The 26,669-nt window shown below is 36.1% G+C and overlaps 1 protein-coding gene across 2 annotated transcripts; it reads left to right on the forward strand.

Moving 5' to 3' along the window:
* The first annotated feature begins 16,071 nt into the window (after positions 1-16,071).
* Positions 16,072-19,798, forward strand: LOC135620331 (subtilisin-like protease SBT3.10). Of its 2 annotated transcripts, XM_065123230.1 has the most exons (10): positions 16,072-16,231; positions 16,306-16,400; positions 16,492-16,589; positions 17,242-17,403; positions 17,466-18,079; positions 18,170-18,231; positions 18,304-18,570; positions 18,653-18,770; positions 18,860-19,031; positions 19,127-19,798. In XM_065123230.1, the coding sequence occupies exons 1-10, from the start codon at positions 16,133-16,135 to the stop codon at positions 19,672-19,674; spliced, it is 2,235 nt and encodes a 744-aa protein (XP_064979302.1). In that variant the 5' UTR covers positions 16,072-16,132; the 3' UTR covers positions 19,675-19,798. The 2 variants fall into 2 exon arrangements, with proteins under 2 accessions (XP_064979302.1, XP_064979309.1); XM_065123237.1 differs by lacking the exon at positions 16,072-16,231 and having other exon boundaries at positions 16,470-16,589.
* Positions 19,799-26,669: the final 6,871 nt, after the last annotated feature.

Here is a 26,669-nt window from a genome sequence, read left to right on the forward strand (position 1 = left end):
GGGAAATATAATTTCTCTCCTCAGAAAGCTTGTCAATTTGAAGTATAAAAATGATGGTAATATTATTGAGCACATAAGTGTTAGGATCAAGAGCACTAAGAGGGGGGGGGGGGTGAATTAGTGCAGCGGAAATATTTCATCGATTAAAACCGAAAGCTGCGTTCGTTTGATAAAAACGATTTCGATGTAAAAACGAATTCTAAGATTACTTTAACTTAAGATTAAGCAAGATGACGTTAAAGTAAATCTACAAAGGCAATTTGCAGTTTATAATGAAAATCAGAATGCAAGCGCAAACTGAAATGCGACGTTCATACGATAAAACCGGTTTACGTCTAAATGTCAATCTTGAAGATACTGAACTTTGAGATATGTTTTATAAATGTGCAGAAGGCAGTTTGCAGTTATGATTAAAATCAAAATGCAAGCGTAAACTGAAATGCGACGTTCGTACGATAAAACCGGTTTACGTCTAAATGTCAATTTTGAAGATACTGAACTTTGAGATATGTTTTATAAATGCGCAGAAGGCAGTTTGCAGTTATGATTGAAATCAAAACGTAAACGTAAATTGAAATGTAATGATCGTACGAAAAAGCCGATTTATGTCTAAACGCAGATTCGGAAAGCTCTGAACTTAGAAACTCGTTCGTAAAAGCGCAGAAGGCAGTAGCTATTTAGGAGGTTTGCAGTAAAGATAAAATGCTCAAAGTAAATGCAAACCGAGATTTAGAGTGGTTCGGTCAATCTTAACCTACTCCACTTTTGGCTTCCTCCACCGACGAGGTCACCGATGTCAACTAGAGGCCTTCCTTCAATAGGCGAAGGCCAACCACCCTTTTACAGTTTCACTCCTTTTGACGGGCTTAGGAGACAACCCTTACAGAAATTTTCTCTCCTCTCTTTACAACTCAAAACTTTGAAGAATAAAGGGAGGAGAACTTTTGGCCTTTACAACAATTTTGAGCTCTAAGAATCACAGAAAGATATCAAGATTTCGAGTGTAAGTTGCTCCCTTTCAGTGCTGAATGGGTGGGGTATTTATAGGCCCCAACCCAGTTCAAATTTGGAGATCAAAATTGTCAATTCCCAAAATTCCGGGATCAGGCGGTTGCACCTCCTGACTGGGGCGGTTGCACCGCCTAACAGAGCTCGAAGACTGAGCCTCTGGGCGGTGCCACCTCTGTCAGGGGCGGTTGCACCTCTCTGCCAGAGCTCGAAGACCGAGCTCATGCGGTTGCACCTCCTGACTTGGGCGGTTGCAACGCCTGCCAGAGCTCGAAGACCGAGCTAAGGCGGTTGCACCTCCTGTCATGGGAGGTTGCACCACCCAGTCTCGCTCGGAGACTGAGCCCAGGCGGTGCTACCTCCTGGCTGGGGCGGTTGCACCGCCCAGTCTCCCTGGGAGACTTAGCCCAGGCGGTGCTACCTCCTGGCTTGGGCGGTTGCACCTCCCACAGCAATCAGGGTCCGAATGGGTAGATCCATTCGGCCCAATTTGGGTTTTTCAGGGGCCCAATTGCCCCAAGATTAAGCTAATGGGATCACCTCCCATTTCCAACTTAATCATTGTGCTAACTACGATAAATCCTAAGACAATTTCTGCAGCTTGCTCCGGTGCGTCAATCGCTTCTTCCGGCGAGTTTCCGGCGAACTTCCGTCGATCATCCGATGAACCCTCGATGATTCTCCTACGGACTTCCGGCAAACTCCTGGACTTGCGACGATACACTTGGCGAGTTCCGACGAGCTTCTTTGGCAAGCTTATGGACTTCTCGGATTTGTTCCCACAGAACCTCCGACGATTGTCCGAACTTCCGTCGAGCTCTCGAACTCCCAACGTGATCATTGTCATGACTCCGGCGCAACTCCTACTGCATGTCTTAATTTCATCGTAGTTAATCCTGCACACTTATCTCAACATATAGGTTAGACAACAAATGACAATTGACTTCATCATCAAAATTCGAGATTCAACAATCTCCCCATTTTTGATGATGACAATCAATTGATAATGGAGTTAACCTTAACTCCCCCTGTCTACATGCCATACTTGAGATAAGTCATTCTTAAATTCAAGACCTAAGAATTCAAATGACATCTCTGAAGATGATGTCAAGGCTTGACATTCATTTTCAAATCTTACAAAACAATTTTGAATGATGGTAATTGAAGCAATTCATCACATGGTAAGATATCAACTCGTAAAATTACGATGCAAGTTTTTGTTTGATATCTTGACACGATACAAGGCATAATGCAAATCATAGCATTTATTCATATATCTCTTAGTGATGCAAGCATGGCATAATTATAGCATCAGTGTTTATAGCATCAATTCATATATTTCTCCCCCTTTGTCATCAACAAAAAGCAAGATAGATGTGATACCAGGAGAACAATATAAGCAAGTTATCAAGAATATAAAGGAAGGCATGATACGTATAATGCTTTGAATACTTCTTCTCCTTTTATATTATAATTCTTTGTGCATGAAGGAGGAAAGTCATTTTATCAAATCCATTTCGGAAAAAAATATTTTTCATAAGAGTGTATTTGATTTTTGTCATTCCAACTGTTAAGTGAATCCGAAAATGAGATGAATTCTTTCATACATTCAGACAAGATTATGCTACAGTTTTTCAAAAATCAAAACATTTCAACACATGGCAATCAAGTGATTTGATCATTCAATAAAGTCCGAAAAATAATTTTGACTAGTTTATCTATTCGGACACATCAACATTCCTAATTCTCTTCTTATGAAATCAAATTATTCTTATGAAATCAAACATGTCAGCTAGTTGATGTTTAGTATCAATAACAATGACTTATCAACTGCATTGGTATATCACCTTTTTCAAACTATATTTATTATGGAAATCAAAGCACAAGGTTTTCAAAACTTTTAGTTTCAATATAAAATCCGAGATAACCATTTAGTTTATATTTACCATAAGGCACAAGGCATATATTTACCACAATAGATGTTTACAACTCTACATATGCTCAAAATATATCAGGTAACCATATCAAGTCAAAGCACATCATGGTGAGTAACATAAGAAGTTTACAATAACAACAGATGATTGTGTTCATACAAGCTCATTCATGAGGTGAAAAATTAAAGTGCCTAAACAAGGAGTCAAATTGACGATGAATTTGCTGCAGCTCAGATAGGATTTGATCTTGTCGTTGTTCAAGCCGTTCTTGTCTTTGTTCGAATCGGTCCATCCAAATCCCAATATCTTCGACAGATGATGTATGAGTTTGCTCAAATGGATGTGTTTCCTCAAAGGGACAGATCGGAGGAGATTGGGTACCCCTAAATACTGGTGTTTCCGGTTCTGGTTCAGGTTGAGGGGGATCAGTTCTTCTTGGCATTCTAACCCAATTACCGTTTCTATAAAAATATCTTAATCGGTGAAGTAGATTTTTATTAATTATGCTAAATCTATCTACTTTTATTACTTCTTCTTCCGGTGGTATTAGAATATCGTAGGCTTTCATTATTCTAGTTATTATACCACCATATGGGAGCATCATGTCTTTCTTAGATAGTTCTAACATGTTTTGTTGGATAAGATAACCAAGACAGATGTCATGTCCTTTCATGATCAAATACATAGTTCCTAATTCTAATTGGCTTACTTCATCATGATGGTATTGTTTAGGGAGAATGATGCTAGTTAGGATATGATGAAGTACCTTAGTGTTTAGAGGCAGTAGATGTTCACAACTTTTAGGAACAAATGCTAAGTTGGGATTGGCAAAAATTGTTCCTAAGGCTTCAACATATGTTGTTCCTTCATCATCCCATAATCCTCTAAAGTAAAGTCCTCTACTTTTCATAGGAATGCCTATCATGTCGCAAATGAATCTATCCGTAATTGAGATGTGTTGTCCTAAAAGATAGGTGGATATTCTTTCTTCTTCATCTACTTGTATGTTGTTGTAAAACAATCTAACAAGTCTTGGATAAATGGGTTCGTTAATTTGCAAAATTGGAAGTAGATCTAAGTTTGTAAACCATTGGATTGTCTTTAAGTCTCTTAGTTCATTTAAATCTATGTATTTTCCCTTATTGACACTCCTAAGTTCGAAAGAGGAAAATTTTTCAGCATGGTATTTTGAATCGAAAAGGGTGAGATCAAAATCTTCTACTAATCTCCTCTTTCCTTTGTCCCTTGAGGATCTTCTAGATCCCATAACTACTGCTGTTTAGAAGAATAGTGATGAGCAAGAGTAAATGAAACAAAAAACAGAGTTTAAGGGCTTCTTAGAGAGTACCTTAGTGAGATCTTCAAGAGAGGGAAGGATTGTTGATGTTTTGCTTCGAAATGAGGGGTATTTGGGATGCTAAGATGGGAGAAATGGGGATGGAGGAGGCTTGGAAGAGTAGAGGAGGGAAGGGAGTGAGTTGGGGTTGGTTTCACCGCCGGCCCTAGCTTGGGTTAAAAAGGGGCAGAGTTGCGGGCGATTGCACCTTTGGCTGGAGCGGTGCAACCGCTTGCAACACGTGACAGCTGGAGGTGCTACCTCCAGCTGGGGCGGTGCCACTGCCTGCAGGCGGTGAGCACTTGTTTTGATCAGTGTGATCTGATCTGAGAGTATTTTGTCTTGAGGAGAATTTTCATTCAGAGCAATCAACTTTACTTACGTAATTACGTAAGAGTTTTCATTTTAAGGCAAGGACTTTTGCACGATCAAGGTAGATCTTTTAACGTGCATACTCTCAATGTCGTACACATGTTTGTGATAGTTTGCTCAAGTTGGTAAGCCTTGCAAGTTCATGACAGACTTAGTCACTTCATGATACAGAGTTGGATTCGAAGGTTATGAACGGATGAAATTAATGGGTTCGAAAATCCAGGGGATATGTGAATTTGGGAATCATACGTTTCTAATTCTGAAAAGTCAAATAAGGTTGTATCTAAATCGCATTTGTGATTTTAAATTTATAATCTCCATCTGTAATTTTGGCTAGAGAGCATTGCGAGTTCCTTTTTGGATCTTGGGTTATGAATATCGAGAATCAAGGAGCAGAATATTATTTCTTGCTCCAGCCTAAAATTTTTATGTTTTTAATGTTTTTACAGGAAGGGATGATTTTTAGGTACCCATTTACTTTTGGGTGCCTCACAAATAGATCTATATTCTCTATCATGTTGCATAGAATTTATCATGGTTCCTTTAGGAACCCAAATCAATTTGTTTGGACTAATTTTCTTGAATGGACAATAATGCGTCTTGTGTCCAAATTTGCAACAAAAGTTGCATTTGTTTTGGTGTCGAACATGTAAGATGGTGCCTTTTACGAAGGTGGTTGGATTTTGGTGAGAACTTCTCACAAATCCAATTCCACTTCTTTTGGGAACGTGACCCTTGTTTGCAAGGATCATGTTCAATGACTTGCTACCAACCTCGAATTTCTTCAAGGTGTCCTTAAGTAGCAAGTTTTCTTTTTGGAGAGTTTCTAGATCATGGCATTTGATGCATGAATTTAAACTATCATGATATTCAGTTTTTAACTTATCAAAATCACAAGTAAGACTATCATGCTCCTTTTTTAGAAATTTGTATTTTCTATTGATAATCTTGCATTCATCAAATAAGTCATGGAAGGCATTTAATAATTCATCGAAAGATAAATCTGCATCTATTAAATTCGTTACCTCCTCTCCGATGGCCATTAAGGCGTAATGAGCAACTTGCTCGGTGTTGGACTCCTCTTCTTCGGACGCGCTTGAATCATCCCATGTTGCTTTGAGCGGCTTCTTCTTTGATATTCTTTTTTTGACTTGGGGACAATCACTCTTGTAGTGTCCCAGATTTTTGCACTCATAGCAAATAACTTGGTCCTTCTTGGGTTCAAATTTGTTTTTTGTGTCATTCTTAAACTTGTTTCTTTTAATGAACTTTTTAAATTTTCTTGTTAGAAGTGCCAAGTCATCGTCACAGTCCTCATCACTTGAGTTTTCTCTCAAGTGGTCTTTTGAAGTTTTAAGTATCATATCCTTCCTGTTCTTTGGAAGGATGTCTTCTTGCTCTTCATGAGCTTTGCAAGTCATCTCGTAGGTCATTAATGACCCGATTAGTTCTTCAAGAGGAAAGTTGCGCATATCTTTTGCCTCTTGAATAGCAGTGACTTTAGGATCCCGACTTTAGGATCCCAACTTTTAGGAAGGGATCTTAGAATCTTATTTACGAGCTCAAAATCCGAAAATTTTTTTCTGAGTCCTTTTAGACCGTTGACGACATCTATGAAACGGGTAAACATGTCGCCAATGGTTTCACTCGGTTTCATCCGGAAAAGTTCGAAAGAATGTAACAGAAGATTGATTTTTGACTCTTTCACTCTACTTGTGCCTTCGTGAGTCACTTCGAGTGTGTGCCAAATATCAAATGCTGTTTCACAAGTTGAAATACGGTTAAACTCGTTTTTATCAAGTGCACAAAATAAGTCATTCATAGTCTTTGCATTAAGAGCGAAAGCCTTCTTCTACAAATCATTCCAATCGATCATTGGAAGAGAAGACTTCAAAAAATCATTTTCGACAAGATTCCAAAGTTCAAAATCCATAGAAATAAGAAAGATCCTCGTTCGGGTCTTCCAATAGGTGTAGTCCGTCCCATTGAACATGGGTGGACGTGTAATAGAATGACCCTCTTGGTTTCTGGCGTAAGCCATCTCTCTTGGGTTTTAATCCGTTTGAGAGTTAACCCCGCTCAAATACCAATTGTTAGGATCAAGAGCACTAATAGGGGGGGGGGGGGTGAATTAGTGCAGCGGAAATATTTCAGCGATTAAAACCGAAAGCTGCGTTCGTTTGATAAAAACGATTTCGATGTAAAAACGAATTCTAAGATTACTTTAACTTAAGATTAAAGTAAATCTACAAAGGCAGTTTGCAGTTTATGATGAAAATCAGAATGTAAGCGCAAACTGAAATGCGATGTTCGTACGATAAAACCGGTTTACGTCTAAATGTCAATTTTGAAGATACTGAACTTTGAGATATGTTTTATAAATACGCAAAAGGCAGTTTGCAGTTATGATTGAAATCAAAATGCAAGCGCAAACTGAAATGCGACGTTCGTACGATAAAACCGGTTTACGTCTAAATGTCAATTTTGAAGATACTGAACTTTGAGATATGTTTTATAAATGCGCAGAAGGCAGTTTGCAGTTATGATTGAAATCAAAACGTAAACGTAAACTGAAATGTAATGATCGTACGGAAAAGCCAATTTACGTCTAAACGCATATTCGAAAAGCTCTGAACTTAGAAACTCGTTCGTAAAAGCGCAGAAGGCAGTAGCTATTTAGGAGGTTTGCAGTAAAGATAAAATGCTCAAAGTAAATGCAAACCGAGATTTAGAGTGGTTCGGTCAATCTTGACCTACTCCACTTTTGGCTTCCTCCACCGACGATGTCACTGACGTCAACTAGAGGCCTTCCTTCAATAGGCGAAGGCCAACCACCCTTTTACAGTTTCACTCCTTTTGACGGGCTTAGGAGACAACCCTTACAGAAATTTTCTCTCCTCTCTTTACAACTCAAAACTTTGAAGAACAAAGGGAGAACTTTTGGCCTTTACAACAATTTTGAGCTCTAAGAATCATAGAAAGATATCAAGATTTCGAGTGTAAGTTGCTCCCTTTCAGTGCTGAATGGGTGGGGTATTTATAGGCCCCAACCCAGTTCAAATTTGGAGCTCAAAACTGTCAATTCCCGAAATTCCGGGATCAGGCGGTTGCACCTCCTGACTGGGGCGGTTGCACCGCCTAGCAGAGCTCGAAGACTGAGCCTCTAGACGGTGCCACCTCTCTCAAGGGCGGTTGCACCTCTCTGCCAAAGCTCGAAGACCGAGCTCATGCGGTTGCACCTCCTGACTGGGGCGGTTGCACCGCCTGCCATAGCTTGAAGACCGAGCTCAGGCGGTTGCACCTCCTGTCAGGGGAGGTTGCACCGCCTAGTCTCGCTCGGAGACTGAGCCCAGGCGGTGCTACCTCCTGGCTGGGGCGGTTGCACCGCCCAGTCTCCCTGGCAGACTTAGCCCAGGCGGTGCTACCTCCTGGCTTGGGCGGTTGCACCTCCCACAGCAATCAGGGTCCGAATGGGTAGATCCATTCGGCCCAATTTGGGTTTTTCAGGGGCCCAATTGCCCCAAGATTAAGCTAATGGGATCACCTCCCATTTCCAACTTAATCATTGTGCTAACTACGATAAATCCTAAGACAATTTCTGCAGTATGCTCCGGTGCGTCAATCGCTTCTTCCGACGAGTTTCCGGCGAACTTCCGTCGATCATCCGATGAACCCTCGGTGATTCTCCTGCGGACTTCCGGCAAACTCCTGGACTTGCAACGACACACTTGGCGAGTTCCGACGAGCTTCTTTGGCAAGCTTATGGACTTCTCGGATTTGTTCCCACAGAACCTCCGACGACTGTCTGAACTTCCTTCGAGCTCTCGAACTCCCAACGTGATCATTGTCATGACTCCGGCGTAACTCCTGCTGCATGTCTTACTTTCATCGTAGTTAATCATGCACACTTATCTCAACATAGAGGTTAGACAACAAATGACAATTGACTTCATTATCAAAATCCGAGATTCAACAATAAGCCTGTTTTAGAGTCTTGCAAACAAGTTGGTTGCTATGAAAATGAATATAGATGATGAGATACAAGGATTGTTACTTCTCAGCTTTTTATCGAAAAGTTAGAAAACTTATGTGGTGATAATTTATAACTCCATGCTAGAGAGGATTTTAATTATAAATATAGATAAAATAGTTTGCTAAATAAAAAATATCATAAGAAAAGAATATGGAGAATCTTCTTTTAGTGTACTTGTTACTAAAAAATAAGAAAGACATGAAAGAAGTCATAGTAGAAATCTACATGGTTATTTAGGAAGATTCAAGTCTAGAAGAGATATCAAATATTTTTATTGTAATAGGTCAAGTCACATAAAAAAAAAGTATATGTTTTGGAATCGAGAACATAAAAAAAAGAAGAAAATTAAGAAAAAGACTAATACAATTGTTTTGAAGGTAATATCATTATTGTTTATGATGACGGTTATGTTAGTCTTGCAACTCAGGACAGTAATTAAGTAATTGACTCTAGTGCTTTGTTTTATGCTACTTCTCATAGTGATTTCTTTAGATCTTACATTGCTGGTGATTTTGGTAATGTTAGAATGGGAAATAGTGGTACATCTAATATTTTGGGTATTGAAGATATTTGCTTTGAGACTAGTATTGAGAGTAAATTGATACTAAAAGATGTCAGACATATTCCAGATATTCGTCTTAACTTGATATCTACAAGCATACATAATAATGAGGGATTTACACATTTTTTTTTGGAAAGCAAATGAAAATTCACTAAAGGTTCTCTAATTGTAGCAAGAGGAAAGAAGCTAAACTCTTTTTATATCTTGAAAGCTAAGTTACACAAAGAAGAGATTAATGCAATTCAGAAGGGTAAAAGTATAGATCTTTGATATAAAAGGCTTGGTCATATTGGTGAGAAGGGACTTCAAACTCTTGCTAGAAAACAGGTCTTATTAGAGTTGCAAGGTACATCTCTTAAATTTTATGATTATTGCTTAATTAAAAAAACACATAGAGTTATCTTTCATACATATTCATTATCTAGAAGATCAAATATTATTGATTTAATTTATACTAGTGTCTATACTATGCAAATTAGAACTCTTGGATGTATTCGTTATTTTGTTACTTTCATTGATAACCATTCTAGAAAAAATTAGGTTTTTGCTTTAAAATCTAAAAACCAGGTACTCGATGTTTTTTAAGAATTTTATATCAGTATTGAAAGAAAAACTAATAGAAAGCTAAAGTGTATTCGAACAGATAATGGTAACGAGTACAAGGGTTCTTTTGAGAATTATTATAGGTTCCATAGTATCAGACTTAAGAAAATAGTTTCTAAATCTCCTTAGTAAAACAGTGTGGTAGAAAGAATGAACAAAACTATTAAAGAAATGATTAGGTGTATGCTTTCCCATGACAAGTTACTAAAGTCATTTTAGGGGGAGGTTATGAGAACTATAATTAACTTAATAAATCTTTATCCATTAGTTCCTTTGAAAGGTGATATTCTAAAGAGAGTATAGAAAGGAAAAGATATATCTTATAATCATTTAAGAGTCTTTGGGTGTAAAATATTTGTTCATATTTCCAAAGATAAGAGGTTTAAGCTTGATAATAAGGTAAAAGCATGTATCTTCTTGGGGTATGGTTATGAAGAGTTTGGGTACAGATTATGGGATTCAATGAATAAGAAGATTATTAAAAGCAAAGATGTTGTGTTTCTTAAAGACCAATTGTTTGATGATGGTGATAATGTTGAGAAGCAAAAAACCTCTGTCTATATTTCTTGGAGTTTAGGTCCATAGTTCATGATGGTCATGAGCGAGATGAACAAAAAGATTGTGATGAGAATGCCAATGATGATGCTCTTACAATTGATGATGTTGAACTAACTAAATAAGCACCTCCACTTATAGTTGATATTCCATTGAGAAGATTCACAAGAGAGCGACAACCATATACTAGATATCCTTTACATGAGTATATTATATTTACTAATGGGGGAGAGCCAAAAACTTATCAAGAAGCTATTCTACATGAGCATGAGAATAAGTGGGTTAAACCCATGCAAGAAGAAATGTGACCCTTGCTTTAAAATCACACCTATGACTTAGTAAAGTTACCTAAAGAGAAGAAAGCTCTCAAGAACAAATGAGTTTACAAATTGAAGACTAAAAATAATAGCTCACAATAAAAATACAAGGCACAACTAGTTATGAAAGGATTCAGTCAAAAGAAATGTTTTGACTTTGAAAAGATATTTTCTCGTGTGATGAAAATGTCTTCTATCTGAGTTGTTCTTGGTTTGATTAACCGCTTGAATTTAGAAGTTTAGCAACTTGATGTGAAAATAGCATTTTTTCATGGTGACTTAGAAGAAAAAAAATTACATAGAGTAATCAGAAGGTTTCAAAGTTAAGAGAAAAGAAAATATAGTATGCAAGCTTATAAAAAACTTATATTGACTCAAACAAGTAGTTTGCTTCTTTTATGATGAGTCAAGAGTACAATAGAACCACATCTGATCATTGTGTATTTACAAAGAAGTTTTCAGATAATAATTTCATTATTCTCCTACTATATATTAATGATGCTGATTGTTGGTCATGATGCCGATAAAATTAAGAAGCTTAAAAGAAAGCTAAGTAAGTCTTTTGCTATAAAAGATTAAAGATCGATAAAATAAATACTTGATACGAAGATTCTTCATGATAGGAAGAAAGAGAAGATTTGACTATCTCAGGAGACATACATTGAAAATGGTTCTTAAAATATTCCATATGAGTAAAACCAAAGCAGTTTGTTCTCCACTTGTAGGTTATTTCAAGCTTAGTTCGAAACAATATCCTATAAGTGAGAAAGAAAAAGAAAAAATGTCTAGAGTGCTTTACTCATTTGTAGTAGATAGTTTATTGTATATTATAGTTTGTACTATGTCAGATATAGCTCATGCAATTAGAGTTGTTAGTCGATTTCTCTCTAATCCTGGTAAGGAACATTGGGCAGTAGTGAAATGGATATTAAGATATCTAAGAGGTACTTTCAGGTTGTGTTTATATTTTGGCAATGGTAAACCTGTGCTAGAAGGGTACACAGATATATACATGGCAAGTGATATTGATTCTAAGAAGTCCACTTCGGGATTTTTGATGACGTTTGCAAGGGAAACAGTCTCTTGGCAGTCTAAGTTATAGAATTGTGTTGTTCTATTAACCATAGAAGTATAATATCTAATAATTACTGAAGTATATAAGGAAGTTTTATGGATGAAAAATTTTCTACAAAAATTGGGCTTGAAACATGAAAGATATACTGTTTACTATGATTGTCAGAGTGTCATTCATCTCTCCAAGAATTTAACATACCATTTTAGATCCAAGCATATTGATGTTAGATATCACCGGATTTGTGATGTGCATGAGATGAAAAAATTGCACTTGGAAAAGATGCATACCAATGAGAATAGATCATATATGTTGACAAAGTCTTTACCTAAGGAGAAGTTTGAAGTATGTAGGTGAAAAGCGGGCTTAATACAACTCACCATATGAGTTGGAGGAGAAGAATTATTGGGTCCAGTCCATATATAGGCGTAGACTAGATCATTTGGACATTAAGCCCAAATTTGATTTATTAAATAATAATAATAATAAAAATCATAGAGATGTGCATAGCGAGAGCAGCGAGCAGGCATGCATGCAGCGTAGTGGCGGTGCTGAGAAAAGGAGAGAAAAGAAAAAAAAAAAAAAGGTTTTGAGGCTTTTGTTAGATGATCGAACGGTTAAATTTTATTGATTTTGGTTCATTATATGAAAAATCTTTGCAATAAGTTCTACAATATTAATGGTATCGATCTATAGTTTATCCTCTCTAAGATTCTTTCTATTATATCTATTTTGTGAGACCTAAAAATTATTTCGTTAAAATAATTATTCCGTAAAAATTATTGAGCCAAGTATGCAGCAATAGTCGTAGGAACCCATTGCGGACGGTGGCAGCTTTCTCCGCAAGAGGGCCGAGTACAGACTATCCGGACTTAGGGAAGGTATGCATGCAGCTATAGTTGTGTCTCTGTTCATGAAAATTATGAAGTCTCCTATGATAGATTGCAAAACGGACCCCTCACATATCTCAAACATTGAGATGCTAAATCATCATCTGCTTGAAAGCAATGATAAAACCAACCATAAATCCTGTGATAAGCACAAGACGCTGCTGACGGTCGATCGTAGCTCCACTAGAAAATGGAAAAACAGAGCACTGAGCTCATCCTTTACCTTCTCCTCAGCCTGACATCACAGCTCCGGGAGTCAATATCTTGGCGGGTGAGAGATGGGTATCAATTTATGTCGGGAACTTCATTGGCTAGTCCTATGTATCTGGAATTGAAAATATTACATCTCTTAGTAGGATTTTTTAAAATGCTCTTTTAATAACCTTTCTTTTTAATTATATCGTCGTCACATCATGATTTAACCCCAGACCTCAACCATTTTAAACGAGCAAGCAAACTGTCCCCATTTCCAATTGCAAGTATTCTATTGAGTTACCTGTCTGATTCCGTGTCATGATCGAGCAGCAATAGTTGTTTCCTGGCTCGATCGCCTCTCACCAAATTATTGGATGTTTGTCTTGTCAGCTTTTGCTAGTTACTCATGACTAGCTATAAGACAACTCTGTTATGCTTCCGAGGAAGGGAGAGAGAGAGAGAGAGCGATGAAGTCACAAATGTGCTGTTTTTTTTTTTTTTTGGCGGGAAAAAAGAGAGATGCAGTAACTTCATATATGGGCCAATCAATCAAGCTGAGCACAGCTAATGATTACTTGCTACAAAGGCATATCCCTACTAACTGAAATATACAGAGGAACTACACATGCAATTAATTACTAACCGGTTTGATAGAGCATGATACACAAATTCAATGCAGTTAGACTAACACACTTTGTCAGATGGAAGTATAAAATAAAAGAAGGATCGATGAGTGCTTGACTAATTAACTACAGCAACAGAGTAGACAAGCATGGAGTCATAAATGTAAATATGGATTTCTCGGAACATAGTAGAATTCTGTTTCAGATGAAGGTAGCATTTGCATAGGCCCTACCACTAGCAGTTATCGAGAAACCAAGTTTCAAGGACTTAACTCTTTGGTTTGCCATTGGAGGAGTGCTGGCAGTAGTTCTTACTGCCTTCCTTTCTTTGAACTGCAACTCGGGCACTTGTATTGCTTTATGCTCTCAGCTTTTGCAGGAGTTAAGATGGAAGTGCAGCCATCTGTTCTACACTTCAGGGCTTCCGGCGAGAAGCTTCACTTTGAGGTGACGTTCACGCCGCTTCACAAGGTGTAGGGAGGCTTCACGTTCGGAAGCTTGACTTGGGTTCATCGACGTGGGAAGAATTCGGTACGAATTCCTATCGCAGTTCGGGTCATCATTCGTGATTTCTTCTCCGACACCTCCTAAGATTTAATCCCATTGTTTGCCACTGGTTACGCATTCAAGACATGAAATAATGTTATGTTGGATACATGAAATAAGCCTTTTCACATAATAGTAAGTACATATACGTAGCATTTAGGAAAACATTTGAGTGTATCTGGAATCATTTGAAAACCAAGTGATAATTTCTATCCTATTATGGATAAATTTCATGTTAATGGGAGGAATCCATACAATACATCTCTCTATTTTGATTGTCTTAAGTGAAAATTTGGTTATGTAAATTGGAGCTTGAGTCCGAGCTAATCGTCTTCCTCTTCATTTGTATTTTGATTATGTTAGGATGATTGAATCCAAAATACATCTAATTCTATAAATATATTGGGGGTGTATTTGATAAAACTCTTCTAATACTTAAGTTAGTTTGAGGAATGCATTGACGTCAATACGCTAAGAGTGATAAGTCAAAAGTACTAAAAGAATGTTACTCTTTTCTTAGGAATCCATATGATAGAGCTTTTTATAGCGTGAATTTTGGATCATTATACTTGCGGACATGAATTGATGTTGGATATGTATATTTTGTAATCTAGGTGAAATTATTTTGCTTCAAATCCAAAAAATATATACTAAACTCGATAGAGTCATTAACATTTAGATATCATGACTACATCTTCCATACTTGATGGAAGTGGCATCGATGTGTCATCCTTACATCGATATGTGGGTACTTTCAGATGTCTATCACCTGACTATAAGTGGCATTGATGTGTCATCCTTGAGATATTCGTCATTTAGTTATGAGGTATAAACCACTTGATTATAAGGTGTCAGAGTTTTTTTTTTAGGTGTTGATTATGTTATTATCTATTTATTATTTTATTATATTAAATTGATCTCTCAATTATATCGACATGATTGATTTGATAAAGTTGGCTAAGGTGACTTTAGATGTCAAGAAAAGGTGTTGGCATAACAATGATTGAGCATTTTATCGTCCATCAAATACTAAAAAAAGTAGGATGTAGGAACAATCTTGATTTTTTTTTTTTTTCAGATGAGGATAAGGAACTGCTGCAAATAAAAATCCACGCAATAGCATTTGACGTGAAGACTTCAAATTTTGGGTTTGGACTCTCTTGAATCTTTGGTGTCTTAACGTTTTATGTAAAGTATATTACTTTATGGGTGAGTGAATGGCCGACATTAGAAAGTTGGACGTCGACATGGATGGAAAGAAATATCACGTTAACAGTGGATGCTTCTTTTATAATCTTCTCGTCATGGCATCAATTGGTGACTACTCCATCAAATGAGAATCGAAGCAACGCCCGTTGTAATCAATGAGAACAATAAGCCATGGATCTGAATGCCCCTGTTTGAGTCTTCAAATTGCAAATTAATATACGGAGGTATATATTTCTTATACGTGAATATATATATATATATATATATATATATATATATATATATATATATATATATTCCAAAATTAGATGGCGTCAAAACATAAGAAAGTTTTTTGTTTGAACCGAGTCTTTGAACATATCTTTTCCTACATGATATAAAAAAATATTAGAGATCCTCTAACAATCCTTGGCTGACATAAGTTTCTGATAGATGAATTACTCTTAACATTAATTATTATTATTTAATTAAAAAAGGTTATATAAGCACGATTCAAAGTTAGGATCTTATAATGATCTATTAAAATTTTACCCAATTAAAATGACAAGTGAGTGACATCTCATTTAGAGCCATTTGATTCATTGTCCTTTTTGCACCTATGGCATAGTAGATTATTTTTCATTCCAAAATAGGATAAATTCGGATATGAAAGATACCGGTGATGTGTGTTGCACGACTAATATGATATATTTCCCTTATCATATAATAAAATAATATCCTTTTATTTTCATTAGTCTTTCATGTCAACAAAGTTATCCTTGGCTTAATTCATCACAAACAAGCTATCATTGACCATCACCACCATCGGTCATGTGGCCTCATAGGCTTATAAGTAGCGCCATTGCAGCAACGCTTCTCCTCCACAGCCACATGCAAGATGGGTTACCAGCATCTTCTATCCTCTATGCTTCTACTTCTCTTCCTTTCAAGCTTCATCCAAATGGCAGCACTTGGACGTACACCATCATCGACCAAGGTCCATGAGCGTCTCTCTACCATCTTAACATTTGATGTCCACGGACTAACATCTCAACGGTCTCTTCTGTGTAGCTTCTGTACATAGTGTACATGGGAGAGAGGCAACACGAAGATCCAGACCTCGTGACTGCGTCGCACCATCATATGCTGTCTTCCGTACTGGGGAGGTGTGCATTTTTTGCACCATATATAGTTTGTGTTCGTTTCATCTTTCTGTCATATATGCTCGATTACAGGTTATTCTAATTGGTGATTCAGCAAGGAGGAAGCCGTGAGTTCAATTGTCTACAGCTATAAGCATGGCTTCTCGGGCTTTGCAGCCATGCTTACAGAATCTCAAGCAGACAAAATTGCAGGTTCTTCCTTCTTCAATTTCAGGCCTATTTTACCAGTGACAATGGAAGCAAGTTCTAATATGATTAACGGCACAACTGATGAGAAGAATCCAAAAGATGCATGCAAGAATATATCTGAAATTTGAAGGGACGATATTGATCCAGATAAATCAATACGTAAAAATAAAATCTCAATCACAATAGTTTTGTGCTTAATTACGGGAGATCAAAAGATAGATATACTCCTGAGAGTCGACTTTTGTGTCGAGGCCACTAAAACAAAAAATTGGAAGACTTTATCTCGACCTTTCATGTGACTTCATGGTATTAATCTAAATTAAGCCCTTGATTCCATGTTGAGTAATAATTTTATAGTTTGTGATCACCTTAGAATCATGATAAGAAAGTAGGATTAAGGTGGGCCTTTGAACGCTTCTTTTTAGCTAAACGTCGGGTCATTATCAACCTCTTGAATCGACAGGCTGCTTAAGATAAGGTTGGTGTATCGAGATGAGAGAGAGAGAGAGAGAGAGAGAGAGAGAGAGAGAGAGAGAGAGAGAGAGAGAGAATCCATCACGTGTTTAGTATATTATATCATATTTATACGTATACATAATCCTTAACTAAGATGAGTAAGCAACTTGATCATATCGCCCTTTTCTTTTCCGGTTAGAAATGCCGGAAGTGATCAGTGTCAATCCAAGCCGCAGCGTTCCACTGCTTACTACGCGAAGCTGGGACTACCTTGATCTTGGTTTTGAACAACCCCAACCCACAGGACTACTTGCAAGAGGCAACTTCGGCGATGGGATCATCATCGGCGTCGTCGACACAGGCAAGCAATCATTACCTTATCGTCATTGAGCTTGCCCGGTCCTACAAAATTTTCTTATATAGGCATTTGGCCGGAATCGAGAAGCTTCGACGACCATGGTTACGGCCCCGTCCCATCCCGTTGGAAAGGAACGTGTGAAGTAGGTCAAAACTTCACCGTCAACCACTGCAACCGCAAGATCATCGGTGCAAGATGGTACGCCGGAGGCGTCGACCCTTCTCTCATCGAAGGAGACTACCAGTCTCCCCGGGATTCCGAGGGCCACGGAACGCACACGGCTTCCACGGCAGCAGGCTCGTTGGTGAGTGATGCGAGCTTCCATGGTCTGGGCGCCGGCACAGCGAGAGGAGGAGCTCCTCGTGCCCGGCTAGCAATCTACAAGGTATGCTGGGCAGAAGCAGGGTGTCGCGACGCTGCTGTGCTGAAGGCGATAGATGATGCTATCCATGATGGTGTGGACATCTTATCACTCTCACTTGGGCGCTTACTTCACCCAATCTTTCCTTCCATACATGCGGTAGCAAAGGGGATAACTGTGATCTTCTCTGGAGGCAATGATGGTCCCGTCACCCAGACCATTGCTAATGACCTGCCGTGGGCGATCACGGTGGCAGCCAGCACCATTGATCGCTCCTTTCCTACCCTCCTAACCCTCGGAGACAACCGAACCGTGGTGGTGCGAACGTGTGGTTTTCACATACAACTAATACATTTGAAATTTTGCATCTACTTATATTGAATTAATTGTTCATGGTTGCCGCGGCAGGGACAATCCATCCTCTATGGATCCACCGATGGAGGATTCGAAGAGCTAGCAGATGGTGGGAGGTAACTATAATTCGATTGAATGTTCTTAAAGAAAATCGTACCTAGTAATTTGCATTTGATCTATTGTTGCAGCTGCTCGCGGGACGATCTGAATTCGAGTGATGTAGTCGGAAAGATTGTGCTCTGTTACCAGCTTGCCATCGCCTCAAGCTCACCACCCAAGCGACACTTTCCACGGGCTGCCTATAATGTTCAGGAAGCTGGAGGGAAGGGCATTATCTTTGCACAGTACTCCGCCAACATCCTCGACTTCATCGACGTTATTTGCAACGGCACCGTATGCGTCTTTGTTGATTACGAGATCGGCAAACAAATAACAGATTATGTAACGAATACAAGGTCTGCTAAACTCGAGTTCAGTTTTCCTAAACAGATCAGAATTTTCTTTTCGGGAATAGTAACCACGAAAGGAAATTGGCAGATCCCCCCTGGTGAAGGTGAGCCTAACGCAGGATATGGTCGGGAGTGGAGTAATGTCTCCCAGGGTCGCAGCTTTCTCGTCGAGAGGGCCGAGTATATTGTTCCCAGATCTAGTCAAGGTCGGTGCAATTTCTATTATCTACTAGAAGCTCACATGTTTGGTTCTTTTCGATGAACTGGTGTGCTCACCATCACTGCCTTTGGACAGCCCGATATCACAGCTCCCGGAGTCCTTATCCTGGCCGCAGTGAAAGATTCCTATAAGTTTGAGTCTGGAACATCGATGTCTTGTCCCCATGTCTCTGGCGTAGCAGCTCTTCTTAAAGCAGCACATCCCCAGTGGTCTCCTGCTGCCATCAAATCAGCACTCGTCACAACTGGTACGTGGATTTACCATCCTGCTTCTGCATCGTTCCGTAGTTCTTCTCTCTCTGCTTTCCTGATGTTAAAGGAGCATGACAACCTCTGTTTTAAGCTCATACGGCCAATGCATACGGCTTCCCCATAGAAGCAGAGGGAGTTCCTCGAAAGCACGCTGATCCTTTCGACTTTGGCGGCGGTCACATCGATCCTAACAAAGCCGTTGATCCCGGGCTTATTTATGACGTCGATCCCGAAGACTACTTCAAGTTCTTCAACTGCACTTACGGTCCGTCGACCACTTGTGACTTGGTGGACAGTCGGCTGTATCACCTGAATCTGCCCTCCATCTCCATTCCCGACGTGAAGAAGACACCACTAACGGTGCGGAGAACCGTGACCAATGTGGGGGACACGGATTCCATTTACAGGGCAATGGGGGAGTCTCCTCCGGGTGTCAACATGGTGGTCGAGCCTTCTCTTCTTCAATTCAATGCTTCCACGACGACGCACACCTTTGCGGTGACGTTCACGCCGCTTCAGATGGTGCAAGGGGACTTCAACTTCGGAAGCTTGACATGGATTGATGATGGGAAGCACGCAGTAAGAATTCCTATCGCAGTTCGAGTGATCATTCATGATTCCTTCTCTGATACCTCCTAAGTCTTGTGGAGGTATCCGCTCTACGTCGGGTACTATCGCAATAAATGTTGAAGTCGTATGGGGAATAAAAATTAACGTGTTAGGTTGCTTCTGTTATCCAAAAATTGATGCTACTTTTGGTTTAGGCTGTTGTTTTGTACGCTTCAGTATTTAGCATCGACGTACCGTATATTGAATTTGATAAGAAGAACGAGTATGATTATCACGTAAAAGGAAGAGTATGATAATGTAAGATATTCTATCTTTTACTCAATTTTTTTATAACTTTAAAACTCTATATATTTCATGACCTCATGTTTATATAATCCCAAAGATATATTATATTAATTGTCCTTAAAATAAATCACTCTTTTTTAAAAAATTCTTTCAAAATCAATAGTCAATTTGGCTTATCCTTTCATAGGTATTTAATCTATTTTTTCTCATGAACCTCTTTCTTGATGCAATGAACTTCTCTCTTAATGCAATAAATCTCTCTCTTAATACAATTAATCTAACCTCTCTCTTGATGCAATGAACCACTCTTACAATTAACGTAATCTCTTTATGATATTTTAATAAGTTTAAGTTTAATTTTAACATTCTTCTTCCTTAAACTTGTTCCATCTAATATGCTAAGTTTCTTTCAAAGTTATTGAAATATTCTAAATTTAAAAGTTTTTGTAAGTATTTCGGCTATTTGTTCACTTGTCTTGATATGATATAGCTCCACTTTTTTGTTTTTGACATGATCTCTTATAAAATAAAATCTTGTGTTGATATACTTCGATCTTTCATAGTAGATTAGATTTTTGGCTAAGGAAATAGTTGATTTGTTATTAATATAAATCTTGATCGACTTCTCCTATAATATATGAAGTTTATGAAGTAATCTTCTTAGCTATATTGCATGACAAACATAAGAAGATGCTGTTATATATTCTGCTTCGTAACTTGATAGAGTAATAATATGTTATTTTTTTTTAAGACTATATGAATATAGTTTCACCAAAATAAAATACAAATCCAATTGTACTCTTCCAATCATCATAGCTTTCGGCTTAATCATTATCAATATATCCAATAAGCTCCAACCTTTTGGATGATGAATAAAATATTTCATATTCGATTGTTTCTTTAATATATCGTAAAATTCTTTTCGTGACATTTAAATGAGATATCTTAGGAGCTTCCATATATCTACTTATTAAATTAACTCCAAATAATATATCAGGTCGAGTTCATGTCAAATACCTTAAATATCAAACTAGACTTTTATAATAAGTTAGATTAATATATTTTCCTTCACATTCTTTAGTTAACTTGGTATCATATTTTATAGGTGTATTTGTAGGATGATAATCTTCTATAGAAAAATTCTTTAGAACTTCATTTGCATAATTTTCTTATGAGATAAAAATTTCTTTATTGTCTTGTATAACTTTGATATCGAGAAAATAAGTTAATAGGCCCAAGTCGGCCATCTTAAACTTTTTTTTCATAGAGTGCTTAAAGGCTTTAATCATAGAGCTACTATTGCCCTTAAAAATTAAATCTACATACAAGCATATAAAGAAGATATTTCCATCGAGTTAAATTTCATATAGAGAGCATGTTTATGTGGACACTTGGAAAACTCGTTTTGAATAAAATAAGCATCTATCAGAGAATTCCATGCTTGTGGGGCTTGTTTAAGCCCATAAAGTGCTTTCTTTAATATATACCTCTTCATAAAAAAAATTATTAAGAAATACTGATTTGACATCAATTTGTAAAATTTTCTATTTCATTTGAACTGCTAGGGAGATAAGTAATCTTACTATCTCCAATCGAGCAACTAGTGTAAATATTTCTTTATAGTCAATCCGATATTGTTGTTTGTATCCTTTTGCAACCAATCAGACCTTATATTTCTCCATCTCACCTTTTACATTTCTTTTTGTTTTGAAGATCCATTTAACATTGATTGCTTGGTGGTTTTTGAAAGTGTTGTAAGCTCTCATATATCTTTTTTATTAATAGCATGAATCTCCTCATTCATAGCTTATTGCATTTTTTTTTTCTCTACAAGCTTTTTTAAAGGTTAATGGATCATATCTTGCAAAAAGATAGAGTAAAGAAAGTTCATCATTGTTAGTATCAACCTTTTGAGTCACATCATATATCTCTTGAATCAATCTTATTTTTCTTATAATCGGACTTCTTGAATCATGTGATCTAGTTGATCTAGATGATGATTTCAGCAAAGCCTCTTCGGTGCTTACTTGTCTTATTCTTTTGAAGTTATAGCTTTCTTATTCTTCTCATTGTTATATCTCAGATTTTAATGATGAAATTAATTGATAAATTATTGATCTAATCCATATGTTGAGATAAGTATTGCAAGATTGGCTTCGATAATGAATAAGGCATAAAGTAGATATTGGGTTGGAGTTGAAGATTGGACGATATGACGACGATTTGGACGATGTGCTAGAAGTTCGCCAAGAGTTCATCGGAAGCTCCTCGAGAGTTCGTTAGGAGTTTGCCAAGAGTTCATCGGGAGCTCATCGAGAGTTCATCGGGAGTTCGCTAAGAGTTCATCGGGAGTTCGTCAAAAGCGTGCCGAAAGTTCGTCGAGACTTTACCGGAAGAACAATTGACACACCAGATAAAAATTATTTAGTTAATACCTTAATTATCATAATTAGAACTTAGATTGAGTTATGATTGGAAGGTAATCTTACTAACTCAGTTAGGGGCTAATTGGGCCCGATTTAGGGTATAGTTGGGCTAGATGGAAGGCCCACTCGGCCATTTAGAGCCTTGCCAAGCGGTGGCACCGCCCAAGGTTGGCGATGGTACCGCCCAGTGTCAGAATGTCATGCGATGGTATTGCCCAGTACTGATGGTGGTACCACCAGAACCCCAAAAATATGAGATGAGACACTTTTTGGCTCCAATTTTGAAGTCATTGGGGCCTAAAAATATCCCACTCCTTTTTACATGAAAAGAAAATAAAAAAGAATAAAAAAGTGTGAAAAAAATCTTTAAGTATTGGGGTGTAAAAGTGTTGTACTAAGGGTCCTTCTCCTCATTCTTCAGCTTTGAAATCATTAGAGAAGAGGTGTGAGACTTATAAGGGTTATCTTCTAAACCCGTGAAAAAGAGAAAAACTTTGTAAGAAGGTGGTTGGTCTTCACCTATTGAAGGAAGACCATTAGTAGATGTCAGTGACCTCGACGGAGGAGGAATCAGAAGTAGACATAGGTCACAATGACCGAACCATTATAAATTCGGTGTGTTCTTTCCTTACTACTTTCTTTCATTACTTAGCTACACTCTACACTTTACATTTACTCTAAGTCATTACTTTCCAATATGGACTTTGTCGAAATGATTTTATTGAACAAAATTTTTCAAATCAACGTAATTTTTATCGCTGCACTAATTCACTCCCCCCCCTCTTAGTGCATCCTAACACTCACTTTTTCAGTTCCAAATTTGTTATTCATTAAATTTAACATCTCTTGACATCATAACTTTATTTTCTGATAGGATTATAGAGTTTGTAGCTACTAAAATTCTCAACATAACCTGACAAGATATATCTCTAGCTTTTATCCTCAAGTTTTGTTTCTTTTCTTCTAGTATCTTAGCAAATGCAACACTTTTGAAAATTATCAAATGATTGACTCTTGATTTCTGTAATCTCCATACTCCTTTTGGTGTAACATTACCAACTCGTCTTATTAGAAACTTGTTAAGCAAATAAACTATACAAGCAATAGTATCTTACCAAAATTCTTTAGTAATTCTTCTTTCCTTTAACATGCATTAGACCATATTAATTAGTCCTACTTTTTTTTCTAGGACACCATTTTATTAAGGTGTGTATGACATAGTGAATTGACATAAAATTTTATTATTTCTATAAAAATATTTAAATTCATTTGATATATATTCACCACCCTTATCTGTTCTTAAACATTTAATCTTATAACTATTTTATCTTTCAACTAAATCCTTAAATTCTTTGAATTTGCTTAAAACTTTTTTTTTTTAACATGTAAACCCAAGTTTTGCCACTATAATTATCGATAAAAGTAAGAAAATACTTGCTTCCTTCAAGTGATATTAGACTGATAGGTCCACAAACATATGAGTACGCTAGATCAAGTCAACATCATGTTCTTTTTATTCTTTTGACTTTGAAAGACTTTTTTCTTGCTTGCCCATGACACATACTTCACATAATTTCGATGGGTAATTAATTCTTGACATTCCTATCACTATATTATATTTCTCTAGAAATTTCAAAGCCTCAAAATTTAAATGAGCATATCTAAGATATCATAATATAGAAATATCTTTAATATCAATTTTAAAATAATTTGATCGATCAAAAAATACATAAATGTAAAGGAAATATTATGTTCTTTACTATTATCACACGTGATATTAATTTTATATTCTTATTATGAATTAAAAGAGCAATATATTTCATCTTAATATTATAATATTTTTCAAGTAATTGCCCTAAGCTCATAATATAATTTATCATATCAGGAACATAATAAATATCTAAAATACATAATTCTTTCTCATTATTAGATTAAAAAAAATTATACTTTTTACCTCTTATTGCTCTTTGAGATATATCACCAAATGTAATATTCTTGAAATAATATGTGATTTATGAAAATAACTCTTTGATACTACACATGTGATTTGTAGCTCTTGTATCTAGATACAATGTCATAGACTAATATTCTTTCAAATTATTATAACTCATTATCAAAACTTAATTTTTGTTCTTTTCTTACTCAATAAAATTTGTATTATCATCTTGATTATTAGGATTATAATAATATTTAAAGAAGTAGTATCTATACCTTTTGCAAAGTATTGTATTTCAGATCTTTTAGAAATTCTATCACATCCATGGTTTCAGCTACATCCTTGACCATAACCTCAGCCTTTTTAACTTAAATTTTCTCCATCACTTTCATTATTTTGATATTCTTGATTGGTCTGATTTCTATCACCTCTTCCTCTTTATCCATGTTCTATTCCTCTTTGAAATTTTGATTCATATTTATTTTCAAGAGTAAGCTTAGTTTGTAGTGCCTGCTTTATAGATTTTTTTTTCTTCTTTTTGTAAGCTTTTATTCATGAACTTGAAGAGAATCCGTTAGTTGTTCTAAAGATATTTGTTCCAAATATATAGACTCTTCAATTGCTATAATAATAAAATCAAACTTTTAATATAGAGATCTTAGTATTTTTTTCTATTATTCTTTGATCACTAATTTATTCATCATTTCATCTCATTTGATAAATATTAGAAATGACTTTTAAGAAATAAGTAAAAATAGATTTATAAGTACTTTGTTATAATTTTTCAAACTCAGCTTATAAATGAAAACTTTTTACCTTCTCCGTACCACCGAATGCTTTTTGAAGCATTTCCAAAGTCTTTTTTGAAGTCTTTGCTAGAGTGATGATCTCAAATATTATATCATCAAGCCCTTGGTAGATCGTGAGCAAAGTTTTTTTCTCTTTCTTTCTTCTATCTTTAAGTTGTTTTCTTGCTTCTATATTCATTGCTCCTTCTTCTTTTGCTAGACTTAGTTCAACAAATCCATCTTTTGCAAACTCTCATACATCTTGGGAATCTAGAAGAACTTTCATTTAGATACACCATATATCATAATTTTTTTTTGTCAATCTAGAAATTTTTTTTGGATGGTGCTTAGGGAAGAGGCTATAGCTTAACTTAAGTTATAATATCAAATATTAAACTCGATAAGAAGAAGGGATAGGGTTATCACACAAAGAAATAGTAATATAAGGTAAGATATTTTATCTTTCACTCAAAATTCTTTATAATTTCAAAACTCTATACGTTTCATGGCCCGAGGCTTATATATTCCCCAAAGATACATTACATTAATTTTACTCAAAACGAATCATCTCCTCCAAGAAATCCTTTTAAGAATCAATTGCTAATTTGGCTAATCATTATATATGCATTTAATTTATTTTTCTTCTTGATGCAATGAACCTCTCTATAATGAGTTTAATCTTTTTTTCTAACCTCTTTAAAATATTTTAATAAGTTTAATTCTAACACCACAGATTATAATATAGATTTGATGGACTCATTTTTTTCATAATAACTTACAATTTGAAAATCGGTCTTCACAAAATAATTCAACTCTCACTTATCAAACTATTTTAGAAGTGAATAATTTAAATGAGAACATGATGAAATTAAGATATGATAAAAGTATTATAAACATGTAAATATTTAATGGGAAAAACATAAACAAAGCTATGATTAGCAATACCATCTTTATGACATACAAAAAAAATCCAACCTTTGGATATCCAACGTTATGACATCAAGTTAAACTCCCTAATTTATTTTTTGAAATTTAATGATAATTTAATAAATAATTAATGAGAAAGAAAACCTAATTTAAGTTGTCATATCCACTGATGATAAAGAATGTTGCTCATATTAATTCTTAATTCATGTCTTGATGGAATACATCAAGACATTTGACCCTGGTCCTGCCATCCATATATATTTGCATTAATCACGAATGCCAAAGTACATGATTTTGGAGGGAGAAACCAAAATTCTACTCGTCTGAATTATCTTTCAGGATATTTAGATTTTCTCAAAAGATGAAATTTTAGACATTTTCTGAGAGATCAAGATATTTCAATTAAAGAATTTTTTTTCATGAAATTAACTAATTCTAGTCCACTATGATGTTTCATTTTGTACATGAATAAAATTGTTTATATGTGGCATCAGAGCTATGATTTTAGACTTATGATTTTTATTATTTAATTTGATTTTTATTATCAATTAAAATTATGATTATGATATTTTATGGTAATTTCAATTATAATTTGTCTTAACAATTGAATTTAACTTTGTTTAAATTATACCGATCATAAAACTCAATTCACTCTTTTTTTTTTTTAATGAAATGGATGACTATAAGTCATATTATGGTAAT

This window comes from Musa acuminata, chromosome BXJ1-3 (assembly GCF_036884655.1).
Source record: "Musa acuminata AAA Group cultivar baxijiao chromosome BXJ1-3, Cavendish_Baxijiao_AAA, whole genome shotgun sequence".
Taxonomy (NCBI): domain Eukaryota; kingdom Viridiplantae; phylum Streptophyta; class Magnoliopsida; order Zingiberales; family Musaceae; genus Musa; species Musa acuminata.